The sequence below is a fragment of the Nipponia nippon genome, unplaced genomic scaffold (genome assembly GCF_047370975.1).
Source record: "Nipponia nippon isolate SJK-2023a ecotype South Korea unplaced genomic scaffold, ASM4737097v1 scaffold_5, whole genome shotgun sequence".
NCBI classification, from domain to species: domain Eukaryota; kingdom Metazoa; phylum Chordata; class Aves; order Pelecaniformes; family Threskiornithidae; genus Nipponia; species Nipponia nippon.
In genome coordinates, this window is record NW_028262369.1 from 22,096,190 (window position 1) to 22,111,743 (window position 15,554).

Below are 15,554 nucleotides of genomic sequence, written 5' to 3' on the forward strand. Positions count from 1 at the left end.
AACCAGGGCTGGTAAAGATAAGAAGGGAAAAAGTATTCCCGTAATTTATCATAAAAGATTATTCCAGAAACAACTCTGCCCTCATAGGAACAGAGTTGGATATAATGTCCTGAAAGCCCTGAAGATAATCTATTCTGAGGGATAAAACATGTTACTTAGTAAACGATAAATTCTGCAAATGCCATCTCAAAACTGTTCTTCCTGCCCAACCATTAAAATGCATCATTATTGGAAGGCTTTTACACAAGCTAACACTCCCGATGACAAAAAAAACCAACAACCCTCTTTCCAAGATACAACCTGCACTTACTCATGGCCAGTTTCTCTCTAACCTAGTACTAGCACTATTGTTAAGGTTAAATAACCACTCCCCACCTCCCTGGTTATTTTTTGATGTAACAGAGGCATTTCAAGGAGGGGCTCAGTTGGGAAACAGTTTATGCATTTATAGATCTGTAGTGCTAGTCTCAGCTTTGCAGTGGTAATCCACTGGGGAATTCTGGCTGGCCCACGCATGGGGGAGGTGGAGCCCCTCCTTGCTGACTCACCTGCTTTATACCCCAGCCCAACCTGGGAAGGAAAGTTCTGGGGAAAGGCCTCAAATCAGAAGGAATGAGAAAAAACGAGCATATAAACCAGGGATAACAGGAGCATCAGGAAGCCGTGCCTCCAAAACTGAAGAAATCAAGGTGGTCAGTGAGAATTATCTCATGGTATAATTATGTTTATGTCCAGAAAAATAACTGTGACTCAAAGCACAAGAGCACTTGTGGAAAAGCAAAAAATAGCTTATACTCTGCTTTCTTTACAGCACCACCAGATAGGGTAGAGGTTCTGAGGGAAATGTAGCATTCACTTTACCGTGAATCAAGGATAGCATGAGTTCAAGCAAATAGAATCTAGCATGGTGTAACGGCAGCAGCTCAGCCCTCATGGGGAAAAAAAACCCAACCCTAAAAGCACAGCTTTGCTTTCAGCCACTGTTAAAGATTTGCCAGCAGCCGAAAAGACCTGTAGGAGGCCTGTTGGTCCATGAGCCTTGTGTAAAGGGGAACAACCAACTCTCCACCTCAATTTGGAAAAGCAGGTTTCCTATGTTGAAATCCTCAACCACCAGAACAGAGTCTGCTCTAACCTCTGCCCTGAAGCCAGGCAGCAGCCTTCAGATTCATATATACCTTGTATGGTTTTATGCATGTGTGCATATACATAGATTTTTATGTGATTCATATATAAATGTTGGAGCCTATTGTTCCAGTCCCACTTCAAGTTTCTGTCACCCTTTACAAGTTTTCAGGATGGAAAAGACGTAATTCCCCTCTTCAAGGATAATCATCCAGAGAACTACAGGCTGAACAGCCTCACTCCCACCCCTGTGCAGGTGACAGTGCAAACCCTCCTGGAAACCATTTCCCAACACACGAAGGAGGACGAGGAGGTGATGGGAGCAGTCAGCATGGATTTACAAAAGGGAAATCATGCCTGAGCAGCCCAAAAGCCTCCCTCGATGAGAGGACTGGCATGGGGGATGAGGGGAGTGCAGGGGATGCTGCTTGTCTTCACTTCAGCAAGGCTTTCCACACCATCTTCCATAACACCCTCACAGACAAACCGATGAAGCACAGCCTGGACAAGCAGGGTGTGCATGGACAACTGGCTGAAGAGCTCAGCTCAAAAGGTTGTGACAAGCAGCAAAGTCCAGCTGGGTGTCAGTGACAGGAGGCAGAGCCTATGCGTTGAGGCTGGGGCTAATACCATCCAGCATCTTCGTTAGGGACCTGGACAACAGGACAGAGCCCACCCTCACCATCTTTGCAGCCAACACAACACTGGGAGGAGTGGTGGATACAGCAGATGAGTGAGCTTTCAGTCAGAGGGATCTCAACAGGCTGCAGAAACAGGTCAGCAGAAACCTCATAAAGTTCAACACAGAAAGGCAAAGTCCTTTGTGTGTGGAGGAATCACCTCCTACTACAGGTACCAGTACAGGCTGGGTTCCAACCAGTTGGAAAGTAGCTTTGTAGAGAATGACCTGGAGGTCCTGGTGGACACTTGAGTTGAACACAAGCCAGCAACGTGCCCTTGTGACAAAAAAGGTAAACAGCATCCTGTGTTGCATTAAGAGCAGCAACTAGCACTGGTGAAACCACATCTGGAGTACAATATTCCTGAAACAGTTGAGGTTGCAAGGCATACCTGGAAATTGTCTAAGTGCAACCCTGTGGTCAGAGCAGGGTCACCTATAGCAGGCTGCTCAGGATCTCATCCAGTCAGGTTTTATATACCCCTAGGGATGGAGAGCGCCCAACCTCCCTGGACAACCTGATCTGGTTTCTGATCACCCTTAAAATAAGAAAAAAAAACAAGGTGTTTTTTTTTTTTTACATTTGATTGAAATTTCCTGATTTTCAATGTGAGCCCATTGCCTCCTGTCCTGTCCCTGGGCAGCACTGAGAGCAGTCTCGTTCCCTCATTTCTACTCCCCCATCAGACATCTATACCCAAGGATAAGATCCCCCTGAGCCCTCTCCTCTCCAGGCTGAACAGCCCCAGCTCTCCCAGCCCTTCCTCGCATCTCGGGTGCTCCAGACCCTTAAGCACCTTTGCAGCCTTTGCTGGACTCACTCCAGTCTGTCCATGTCTCTCTTGTCCTGGGGGGAGCCCAGCCCTGGACCCATGGTATTACCCAACGGTACTACCAATGGGTCTCCCCTGGGCTGAGTCCCCCCAGCAGGGTGCTGGGGGACTTCTTTGTCACAGGAGCACATGGCTGGCTCACAGCCAACGCTGCGTCCATCAGGACCCCCAGGTCCTTATCTGCAGAGCTGTACTGTGCCCAGTGCTGGGCTGTCCAATTTCAAGAGAGACATGGACAGAATGAAGCAACTCCAGCAAGGGGCCACAACAGTGACTGAGGGACTGGATCACCTGACACAGAAGGAGAGGCTGAGAGCCTGGGCTGTTCAGCCTGGAGAAGAGACAGCTCAGGAAGATCTGATCCATGTGCATAAATATCTGATGGAAGAGCGTACAAAAGACGGAGCCAGTCTCTCTCAATGACACCCAGTGACAAGAGTCAATGGGTGCAAACTCAAATACATTGAAACATAAGGAGAAGATTTTTTCAGTGTAAGAGTGATGAAACATGGCAACACATTACCCAGAGAGGTTGTGGTGTCTGCACTGGAGGTATACAAAACCAGACTGGCAACAGTCCTGGGCAACTTGCTCTAGCTGACCCCACTTTGAGCAATGGGTTGGTCTTGATTATCTCCAGATGTCCCTTCCAATTTCAACAATTCTGTAACTAAATGCTCCAATAAATACTGCAGTGGAGCCTACCACAGTGAAGCATTTTCCTGTTGAGAGTGGACACAAAACCATAGTGGGGCATAAAACAATCTCATAAAAGTCAAGCATACTGTAAGAAACAAAGTTCACCTTTCAGTATTCTAAAATAGTATGGAGAAGGCATGACAGGCTCAAGAAAGCAAACAGCCTTCCCTACAGGCCAAAATACTGCTAAAGCAATCACTGCCTTCACTGCTTCAAAAGCACTGCTAAAATACTGCAATGCCTCTAGAGTTCAGAATGACCCCCATGACTTTTAAACAACTCCAAAATATATACCCAGTACAATCCTAGCCTATGCAAGGAAAAAAAATACAAACCCCAAACTAGAAAATCTGCAAGAACCCAGTCACCTCTAGAAGCATTAAGTCCATTTCAGGCTACCTCACAGAATGGATACATTCCTTGAGAGGTTCTAGTTCATTCTTTGCCACAGAATTCATAGGCAGCTTTTAGGAGAACAGTCTCTGGGTCTCTATTCCTTTCTTCTAAGCTTTGCCTACCATATCTACCTAGTCTGTCCTAGTTTGTGGATTATCATCTCTGCATTTCATACGTTTCTAGTCGAAGTGATGCACTGCCAATCATTTTCTGCCTTCTATTTCTAGCTAGATGCGGTGTCACATTACATCTCATCTATATTAATGGCCAGCTGCTGTCAAAAGTAGTAGTCTGACCTCTTCCCACCACTCCATGTGCTTCTGCCACTTGTGCCAGGTCCAGCAATCGGGAAGCTGCAGCATGTGCTGGTTCAGCAAACCAATCTCAAAGAAAACTTACACTAGTTTTACATCCTATCAGGAAGCCAAAGTACTTCATCTTGGGCCTTTGCAATTGCCAGACATGTTGCAAACAATCTAGAGCACGAGTTTGAAGCTAGACACATGGAGAATGGTATGTGGCAGGAGATCAGGAGTAACCTGTGACAATCTGTTAGCATTACACATAAGGTGAAAGAGCATCCTATGATTAAAAAGTCATTTCAAGACAATTACTGCAATTCTTGATTATTCAATCCTATTTCCTTGCCTCCAAGTGATCATGACTCTGGCCAGGGTAGAACAGATGGGCTTTGAGGGCATTTGCTTATGAAAATTTCCTGGCAGTAGTTAAAGATCATATGGCTACGTGGGTATCATCAGATCTTAAGTCCTAAGCTATGGTATGTTAATATAACAGCAATTCCTGTGAAAAAGGATACCCCTGTTCTTCACTGGCTTTTCATTTTCTGCTGCAGCAATTCAGAGAAGTACAAAGCACTTTTTTTGCCTCAAGGGCACTCATGGGAACAAAGAGCTGCTACCTATAAGAAGACTATGTTATCCAAGGTCCAGCAGAGAAAAACTATGGGATACTTACAATATACAGTTGACACACTGAAACTGTTCTGTGCATAACACCATCAGAAGATGCAACAGTGAACATTTGTTGTGGGTTCAAAAGAATGAAAAATCATTTGTGAACTCCTAACTCATGAACAACTAGGAAAAACTCAAGCGACAACGGGAGTCCTGCTGTATAGATACACTGCTGAGCACATTTGTTAATGCTCCAGATGAGCAATTTGAAGAAAATATCAGTTCTGAGATATGAAGAATACAAACCTTATGGTAAAGAGAAAAAGAAAAGACATTGAGCAAGGAAACATCAGGCTTGGGTGGCACTAAAATAATCTGTCACTGGTTTTATTCCATGTGTATTTTTAGGAGTCTCAGGAAAGACATGCAGAGTAGGTGTTTTCAGAAGGTTAGTGACACTTGCAGCAACAACCAAGACAAAAGATTGTATCAAATACATTCTCCAGTGTACGGATATAGGAATAAATGCAACTGAAGTTGGCCAGTCTCTTTCAGACACGTTTGGACTGTCAAATGATGAATGCAGCAGACATATCAGACACAGAAAAATACCTAGATCTACAGCATTACTCTGACAACAAGAACTCACTGGACTTCGGGATGTTTGTATTACTGTAATTTGTGATGGACGTTAAATGGTAAAAGTAAAACTGAATTGGCATCATGACAGGTTTATTTAATGCAAACAGCCTTCTGAAGACACTAGTTTTGCACAGCTTATTTTTGAACCCACTACTTCAGAAGCAGAGATATGCTTCCAGGCAATGCCCATTTCTGCAGGCTGGCAGGAGATTTTCATGTCTTATTCCAATGCTTCATAGCTGCTTGGACTGGAATGGGATACTCCAAAATGTGAAAGCTGTGGAAGTAACACTCTGAGTTTTCTCTCTTTACAGTTCTACAGCCTGCAAAGAAACACCTGAACAGAACTGACAGGGCACTACACAGTTTCACTTCTACAACTACTGTTGTAGTTATTGTTAACATCTTTCATGCTGTTTAATATAATCAATTAATAAAGAAACATCTTAAAATTAGCAGCATCTGCAGTCTCCACAAGACAATGACAAATATACATTCTGTTCAAATTTACTCAGTTATCTTTAATAACTCTTTAAGTGTTACATAAACCAGTTAAAAACTAAAATTAAATTTTGTCTATATTGATAGCAATATGCCTGTCAAATTCATCAAGTAGATGCTCAGGTCTTTTGAACTCTGCTACAGGAAAATACCAAAGTTAACTTCTGGGTTGCAGTGCCTTGCTTTAGCAACATTTAGGGCACAGAAAACTTAATATTAAATGCCAAACAAACCTTAAAATGCAGCAGTGTTACCTATTTTATAACAACACAAAGAATGAAGCACCGGGTAGAGAATACATGTAATTACCTCACAAGTGACGTTGAAGCCACATACATACTACAGCTACATTTCACTAAGCAGACTAATTAAAAGGAAATTACTGATATGTGAGTAGTAATATGTATTCTGTTCATAATATAACTCACATTTATGCCCAAAATGCAGATATGCAGTTACATGAATAATATTCAAAGACTGCATGAAAACTGAAGTTTTGAATACACAAGGTTTAGAAACTAACTTTGTACACCCTGAAGTTCAACTTATTTGAGAACAGGAGCTCATCAGCTAAAAAATTTTGCAAGACCCATGCCTGAACTGTTGAAGTCTTAAGAACCGACTGCGGCAACCATTTAAGAAACTGTCCAGTGAGCTAAGCTAAATGATGGCTAAGAAAACTAGTTAAATTGGTGAAGAACATCTTTTACTCAAGAGGGCAAGTGTCTTTTTTCATGAACAGGTATTTCAGTGGAAGGCTTACAGTTCCAGCCTGTCCCTCTCTCCCTGTGTTGTATATCAGAATAACCTAAGTGTCAGAGAATGGTTTGCCTCATTTTTACCTTGGGAAGAAAAGAGCAACATACTGAAGTGAGACCAAAAAAAAAAAATAGTTGCCCCTCATTTAATGGTTTTACATGTGAACGCTTCTACAGCCAAAACTGCAGCAACATCCAAGCCCTTCTGCACATGAAATGGAACCTTTTATATACATAGATTTTTTTTTTTTAAATTTCGTTGCTAAATGAGAAAATTCTTGTATTTCTAGAACATAAAGATCAAGTGCAATGTTTCAACTCGGATCTCAAACATGTACATCTAAGCCTTGAAACTACCACCTCAGCAAAGGTCCCCTGACTTGGCTATTCCCTTCCTAGACTTGATTCCACTTAAGAGTTTATAAAGTCAACTTTTTCCCCCATGAGGGCAGCCAAGCATTAGAACAGGTTGCCCAGTCTCTTTCCTTGGAGGTTTTCAAGACCAGACTTGAGATAGCCCTGAGCAAGCTGGTCAGACCTCAGAGCAGACCCTGCTGTGAGCAGAAGGTTGGACCAGAGACCTCCTGAGTTTCCACCCCAAATTATCTCATAATCCTGAGTTTTGAGATTTTGCAGGTAGCCCTGAAAAACTACTTATTTGCTCACTTCCCTCTCTCCACCTGCTTCTTCTGAGAAAAATATTGGGTAAGGTTTGGTTCTGTTTATTACTACATAATAAATAAATAAAAAAAAACCACTAAAAAAAAATTCAGCCTCAGTTTTTCTGAAGAAACTGCCTGATCAGAGTGCCTAACTGGCAAGCACCACAGGTTGGGTTTTAATGCAGCTGACTCAGTCCTGTATTAATCTACCTAAATCTCTTTACCAGGAAAAGACTGGAAAGGGGAAGCAGATGATACACAGTATTTCACAGGGGATACTGTTAATGTGTATCTTTCAGACATTTGGTTTGCAACATGGCTCCCTAAATCTGCAGTGGCACACCTGAGGGGAAACAAACTGCAGCCTTTTTTAAGTACCCTTTTAAAGTCGGTTTTGCCAGTGAAGTCACTGTATCACCTGCCAACATCTTCAATATTGTAAATATTAGTGAAAATTCTTAAAGAGAAAGGTATTTCAACTGCACCTCAACAAAAGTAGCAGCTGCTACTTTTAAAAAAAAAAAAAAAAAAAGAAAAGCAGTGATTCAGGGGAACACAGAAGGCTGAAGGATGTCGGGTGATGACTCTCCCTGGGGTGATTTAACTTTCTCCAGCTTTCTATCTGGCTCCACACTTCTGTCAGGTTATCATGCCACAGCAGGAGCAACAAAGCAAAGGTGCACCCAAAGTGAATCTGTACAAACTTACAGGCTTCCAAAGAGTGAGACTGTCATGCTTTCCTTTCTGCCACACTTGCTGTAGAAGGAGTAGCGTCCAGCAAGAGGAAATAGCACCTTGAAAGTCCAGGGGGACAACATGGCAGGACAGACAGACAATGATGATATAAGACTGTCAAGGCAGTTTCTGATCACCCTGTAGATCTCTGAACTAGAGGGACTACCTGCCTCGCCAGCCTGAACACTCACATCCAATGTGCACACATACAAGTACTGCAGATGTAGCTACGTTTTTGAGGGCTCCAAGTCAAAAGAAGAGACAGCACAATTTAGGGTGGTAAAAGCAGCTTCTGTCCAATGGCTCATGACCATGCTGCTGCTGAATCATCTGCTGAACTCACGCACTAACTTAACGTATTTACAATAAAGTGGAACTGATTCTCGTTCTCCTTCGAGCAGAGCAGATGACTGGAACCAGGAACCACCAATTGTACCCCCGGGTAGTCGTCCCTGCTCAAGAACCAACGTGCAGTGATTTACCTAAAGGATCACGTCATCAGAAAATCTAGATGAGGGCTGATGCTATAAGGCTAACTGAGGAAGAATGATAGATGGAGGAAGCTGCAGCCAAAGGGGAATGCCTTCGTTGACAGGACAGTATGCTCACTAGAACTTTACCAAGGTAACTTCCATTTTGAAGGAGTGTTACAAACCACAACCACAACAGTTAATCAGAAAACAAGGAAAAAATTTGTGACATTAATGGATTAGCAGTGAAATATTAATACAGACTGGGGCTTCTGGCTGGGAAAAAACCTCAAAAAGAAGCCTAACTTTTCAACAATTTCACTACCTAAAATCCCTCCGCTGTATTAGAAAGAAGTCTAAGTCCCAAGCAGTAAGTCCACAATCATCAATGTTCTATCATAGACCAAAAAGCCACAAAACTCTTCTATTATGACAGAAAAAAAACCCCCTCTTTTCCAAGATTAGAAATGCAGAACACTAAATGCTATTGTTTTCCCTTCAATAGCTTGTCAGAAAAACTGAGGGAATACAATCAGTGACTATAACCAACCACTTTGGAGTTTATATTCTCACCAAGGAAGTGAGAAAACCGAATTCCCAGATCTACATTAGGTTCACAGATACCTCTCTGAAGTATTCTACAATAACTGCTCCAAAATGAAACAAAAAAAAAATTACAATTAGTTAAACCTAAGATCAAATGAGGAAAAAAAAAAATTAGTCCTCTACAGGATGGACTGATGTGAATCACCTATTTTAATCATGATTTAGATCAGTCAGCAGGAAACCTTGATTTAATCTATTTTGACCTTATTTTGCATCCACGCATTACTCAAAAGCTCTGTCCTCCCTGACTGTTAAAACATCTCAATTTGCAAACACATTAATGATCATGTTAACTTTACTACTGCTTCCTACAGGGGAGGCTATTACACATTTATGCATATTGTTTTAAAGTAATAGCATAGCTTAATAATAATACAAAGATTAAGAATGTAAAAAATAGGAATGGTTATTAGATCATGTATTTCTTAAACATTATGTCCTGAAGTTGTTTCAAGCTGCATATGAAATCTAGAATTCAGTTAAATTCACAAAGTTTAAAAATCTTCAACTGAAAAGAAGCATAAAATTCAGAAAAAAGGAAAATTTTAGCAGACATTATGAATTTAAAGATGGCTTATTAAAGCAGTGCCACACAATGTTAATAAACTTATTTTCTGGTCAAAAGCAACTAAACTTTCAGAAATCCAAACAATATTAAAGTGCACTCAAAGAAATCAGGCTGAGTCAGTTTAACCATCCACTGATACCAGAAGAGAAGCGGTCCTGCTCCTCTCTAAGACATGCATGCTCCTGCTTCTTCCCATACTTGCCTGACACCTTAGGATGCCAATTCAAAATTTTAACTCCACAGAAATTCACTCTGCAGAAGGAAAAACTTAAGTTCTTATTCTAGCAGGTCAGAAAGCTGAATAACCTCACTGAGGGGCAAGAAACACTAGGAGCTGGCATGAAGGTGGTCAACTGCCTGCTCAAGAGTTGGGAAGAACAGGACGGTATATTTCAGCAACAGTAAATGGTCAGAGCTGCACAAGACAAGGATACTGTGTGAGGAGAAGCTGAGTCAATCTCAGAGCTTGACATTTTGGAAGGAGGAATACATCACCCTCGCGCTGATCCCCATGACTGGTTCTGCTGCCCCATGTCATCCCTCACACCAGCTCTAGTCTCTGTTGGATCTTTCCATTAGCCAATACAACTGGTTACCCTGTAGGGAGCTTTTCACTTCTTTCTAAGCTAGTGAGATGGATTTACCCACAGTAGAAGTTCAGGAAGCACCTACGCAATAGCAGCAGCAGGAGCAGGATCTCCCCTTTCAGGCAGCTAGGAGCTGTTAGACCACCTCAGCTGTTGTCCATCCCCCCTCAACCCATAATTAAAATCAGCTTGAAATTTAAACCAAGCTATGCCAATCAAAATCAGGGATACTGTATGTCCCTAACTCTCCCACCCCACCTCTGACCAAACATGACCACCCTCTTTCCCACACAGCAGCCCTGGTACTTCTCTTATTCATCAGCAAGTTAGTAAAAAAAAACAAAAACAAAACAAAAACCCTACAAACCCTCATCATTTTCCCATTAGTTTTGCCTGTTTAGTATCCTGGCAAGTGCCTGTAGCAACCTGACTGGTGCATCCTATCATGGAACAAAACAAAGTAACAGCAGGAATTCAGCACTTCTGGAAATTACAGTAGGTATTTATCTGCCTGTTTCTTCAACACAAAAGTCTGACCCCAGCTCTTCAAGTTTTTGGAATCAGAAGACCTCAATCTCACTTACATTTTATTCAAACTTTATAATGTCTGAATAAACAAATAACATTCTCTTTCAACTACTGATCAAGCTTTTCAGTCAAAAATCTTTTCTTCTCAATAGACACTAAAATACTCGTATTTGGAAAAAATATGTACGTATCAGCATTCACTCCACCACAAAGACTAAATAAGAGGCTTAACGCATGATATGGTAATATTCACAAAGCTTGAGCTCATCTTAAGTTTGAGATGTTTTCTTTCCGATTTATGACTAGAACAATCTTCTAATATGTTGGAATATTAGGACTCAAACCAATCACGTGAACATGCTTCAAAGTAAAATGAAACCCTAACATAGGTTATTAATCCCAAATCTAAAACCAGTTTAATATATATTCAAAATCCATTTTTTTTGTCTGTTCTGTATTCAAACTGGTAAGCTTCTACAAAAGTGAAACAGCATTTTTTGTTAATTTAGTTTCACTTTCTGGACTCATTTACTTACTAACCAGGCTCAGAGCTCCTGTCTGAAGCGCTTTCCTGTCAAATTAAAAAAGTTTCATATTTATATTGTTTATTTTTTGAGGTTTATCTCTCTAGCATTAAAGCTTGTCTGATTCTCTAGAACACAACATTTTACGATCTTTCCTGACCGGAGGATGAGTTCCTGTGCATTCCTTTGAAAGAGCCAGCACAAGATTTTTCCACTGGGGAGGGATGGGGAAGAGGCAAGAGGCCCAACAGCAGCCCTACCTTCCACCCACATTTTCAAATGCAGGCTGGTCCTAGGCCCCTTGTCTGCCAAGACAGGCAAGTCCTAGGGCTGCTTGAATTATCAGTCTTCCCTCGCTCTCTCTCAACATAGCATTATGCAGCACATTGCTTTCCTAACACACCCCTCCTCCAGCATACCTAGCACACCACCACGTAACGGCAGTTGTCTTCAGTTCCTCTAGGCAGATTGCTGATACCAGAGCTTCGGTGGCGATGCCGTGCTAAGGAGACTTCCCATCCTATCCCCTACATATTTCGTAAATTGTGCTAGGAACCATATTCAGGACATTGCTCCTAGCTTAAATCACTGAAAGAAAACATTATTTTTTAAAATTCTGATTGTTTCCCGATCCAGAACGCAGTGCAGCCACGCAAACAGTTGTCCGCACAATTCAATGGTTGTGAACGAATGTCAGCGAAGCCTACATTGCTGCTGCCACTCCTGTGCCACTGAACTCATCCCACAGGTGGATCAAAGCTTTCACAGCCCCTTTATGCTGCTCCTGCCCCTTAACCCGAAACAAAGAAGCCAAAATAGGACAAAGAATTCATCTTAGCTTTTTTTCAAAAAAGCAAAATACTGAGGGGAAAAAAAAACCTCTTCCTTTCTTAGTAAAATATCAAGACCAATACGTAATAAAAGCCTTACCCGTTGGAACAACGTCCATAAAGTGAAAAACAAAACCTGCCTGACCTCCATACCCCACTGACTTTTTATTGCTCTCTGCAGCACAAATCCCCTACAACGCTCAATGCTATCACTGCTGTAACGTCAATACAAGTACGTGACAATACAGAATAGGAAGTAATTCAGCGCACTGCCTGTGGCTCTTTAGCAACATGGCGAACCTCAGCTCCCACCAGAAGAGAGCTAGTGTGAACATTTCACAATAATGCTGTGTTTAATTAACAAAACTTACAAGCAATTGGTGAAACTTGAGACAAAGATCCTGAATACTGTGATGCCTAGATCAGCATGGGCCCCAATATGTCTCTCCAACTTTACAGGTGACAGGAGTTTAATAGCCACATTTTTTCAGCCAAGAAATTACTTGGGGATCAGACCTGTGATTCTCTGCCCCTCAAGATACAGAAAAAAAACCCAGACAGGCAGATTCTTTTAACTTCTAAGATTAGATTAGTACATTTTGTACCAGTAACAGGAAGAATGCTTCATTAGAGTTTTCATTTGGGAGGGAAAGATAAAATAAATTTATGTAAAAATTCACACATATTCAGGAATTTCAAGGGAAGAGGGAAGAAACCTCATCTGTAAAATATTCTAATCCTGATACCTCCAACCTCCCCCCCCAATCTGGCTGGAAGAAATGCCTGTCCCACAGAAGAGATTTTTTTTTTTTATAGCATAACTTTCAAATAAGCATTTCCAATCCATTTGTCAACACTGTTCAAGCAGCAAATTACCTTAAGATTGGAATCTTAGGATAATTTAAAGAAAACTTAATAAAATATCTATTCATCTGTTCTAACTTGCCTCCTAAGAAGCAAAAGAGCTGCTCTTCCAGATTCTATCGGGATGGACAAATCCACACCTCAATAATCAAACATGTATCTCACTCTGCCTCCCACAGAAGAAAAGAGGTCAATAAGCCTTTTCCCATTTCCTTCGACTCCCCTCAATAGTCCTTCTCCCTTTTTCAGGAGGAAGGTCTCCCTCCCAAGAGACTGGAAGGGCTGGCCTTCCAGTAAAGGCAATTCCCCTTTGTCTTAACAACTACAAAAAGATATTTAAAGAAAATAAATATATGTTTTATCCTCGAGCAATGGTGCTGCAATCAAAGCCCGGGAGAAACAATTCTTTCACGTTGGGACAGAGACAGACGGTAGGAGCTGGCAAGAAGCACATCCCTCTCCACCCCGAAGGGATTACACTCCCCCGTGCCACAGCAGGTAAGGCTACCCCCCTTTCCACCCCCCCCAAAGATGAACCCCGTCCCAAGGAAGGCACAGGCCCTGCTCCGCTGCCCTCTGCCCCGCCCTCGCTGCTCAGGAGCAGGGCCCCATCCCCCCGCTGAGCCAAGGGCTCCTCTCTAGCATCCCCCCGAGAGGGCTGCTGCCGGTAGAGCGGACAAGGCACAGACCCCTGCCCGGCGGCGACCACCTCCCAGTGCCGCCCTCGGGCGGGAGGCGCCGCTTCCAGGTCCCCGGCCCGCCCGCCCGGGCCGCGCTCGGGTCCCGCCCGCGCCCCGCAGCCGCCGCCGAGACGGGCCCGGCGCCCTGGTCCCCCGGGGCGAGGCTCCCCGTCCCGGGGCGGTAGGCCCTGGAGGGGAGCGGGCGGGGGCGCCGGGGCTGCGAGCGCGGGGCGGCGCCCCGGGGCCCGGCGCGGCCTCCCCGGCCCCACAACTAACTTGTGGGACGCTCCGCCCGGCCGCGGCCCCGCGCAACAAGTTCCCGGGCAGGCCCCCGCCCCGCCGCCGCGCTCTCACCTCCGCCATGTTCGCTGCGCGGGCGGGCCGGCGGGCGGCGGCGGGCGGGGAGGGGGGGAGGGCGGGGGAGGGGTCACATCGCCGCCGCGGCGGAGGAAGCAGCGCCGGCGGGTCACGGTCTGCGCGGCGGCGGGGGCCGGGGAGCGGCGGGAGGGGGCGGGCAGAGGGAGGGGGCACGCCACGCACTACGTCACCGCGCACAGCTCCTCCGCCACCGCCCCCCCCCCCGCCTCCCCGTGCCGCGCGGGAAGCCTGCCGGGCGCGTGCCGCCCCTCCCCGGCGCAGCGCGCCCCCCCGCCTGTCACTCAGGGCGCAGGCCCCGCCCCCGCGGCCGCCCTGTCAGCGGTGGGGCCCCCGCCCGCCGCGGCCCCCCGCGGCCCCGGGAGCAGCCGCGCCCGTTCACTCCTCGGCGGGATCGGCTTTAAAATCGGATGCCCCGCGCCGCACGGCGGCCTCGGTGCCGCTCCCTCCCACCTGGCTCCTGACCCGGCAGACGTACTCACGCGGTGAGCCGCACAGGCGTGGAAGCTGCCGCACCCACGGCGAAGCAGAGCGGGGTCCTCGGGGAACTGCTCCTCACCCGCGCCCGGGGCTCCTGCCGTGCCTGACACCCTTGGGTGGGGCGATACCGACAGCGCTAGGCTGGTCCTACGTAAAGGAAAAAAAAAAAAACAAAACAACAAACCAGACGTCCAGTCCTAATTCGCCTTTTTTCCCTAAAACCTTCCCCGGGTGCCTCACCTGCCCAGGTTCAGTTCTGTCCTAGGGCTGGTACAAGGACACGCACAGCCCTGCAAGGCAAAGGGGAGAGCTCCTGATCCCGAGGTCTGGCATTACAATTGCTCTTAAAGTGAGGACGCTAAAGCCTGCTGAATACTTTGGAGAAGCCTGTCTGGCCCCGTCTCTGGGGGAAGCCTGCGTCTGCTCTTCCCCCTGCTTCAAGTCTCTGCCGGCCTGGGGCGGGGGGCTGAGCCGGGAGGCTGCCAGCTCCGGCTCTTCCCCGTTAGAGGCGCACAGATCACTTACGATCTGCAGTTCTCTCACGAGCCACTCCTCTGCCACCAGGTTTCCCAACGAACCGCATTTTAAGTCCTCGAAAATGGTCCCCGTGGGGCGATGCTGAAAGGAAAGCACCCACGCATGCAACTTTGCTGACTCAAGCAAACGAGGGGAAAAAAAAAAAATCCAAAACCCTAAAGCCCCCTCAAAAAGCCCAGACCTGCCCCGATCCCCGCCACCGGGGCCGAGTTTTATGGCGGGGCGGAGGGAGCTCCCGTCTCCCCGCGCCGCCGAGGACCTTTGTGCTTCAGTGACAAAGGGGGAGCGGGGGCTGCCGCGGCCCTGACGGCAGGGGAGGAGCCCCGGGCTGGGCAGGGGGCGGGCGCCCCGGGGCGTTGGACGAGCGGGGCGAGGCGAGGCGGGGGCCCGGCGGCCCGGCAGGCCCAGCCCCGCCGCGCACGGAGCGGGACCCGGGGACGGGGAGGCCGCGGCCCCGCGGTGAGGCGCGGGGTCCCTCCTCAGGCGGCCGGACGCGGGAGAGAGCGCGGCCCGCGCGCCGCGGCCCGACCTATCGGTGGCGCCGTCCTTGGCAGCCAA

At 46.0% G+C, this 15,554-nt stretch overlaps 1 protein-coding gene across 6 annotated transcripts in view; it reads right to left on the reverse strand.

The window, feature by feature from the left end:
- MIER1 (MIER1 transcriptional regulator) overlaps positions 1–15,478 on the reverse strand; it is a 42,884-nt gene extending 27,406 nt beyond the window's left edge. The window contains exons 1-3 of one of the 6 annotated variants that reach the window (XR_015698567.1): positions 14,985–15,478; positions 14,700–14,749; positions 14,462–14,606 (exon numbers count right to left, since the gene is read on the reverse strand). Coding sequence is in view for 1 of the 6 variants with exons in the window: in XM_087730338.1 (XP_087586464.1) it covers positions 13,959–13,967 (9 nt within the window). In the remaining 5 variants the exon portion in view is untranslated. Of the gene's footprint in view, positions 1–13,880; positions 13,896–13,958; positions 14,096–14,457; positions 14,607–14,699 lie in introns of those variants that run through there. The other 5 variants (XM_087730339.1, XM_087730342.1, XM_087730340.1 and 2 more) reach the window with 5 other exon arrangements.
- Positions 15,479–15,554: the final 76 nt, after the last annotated feature.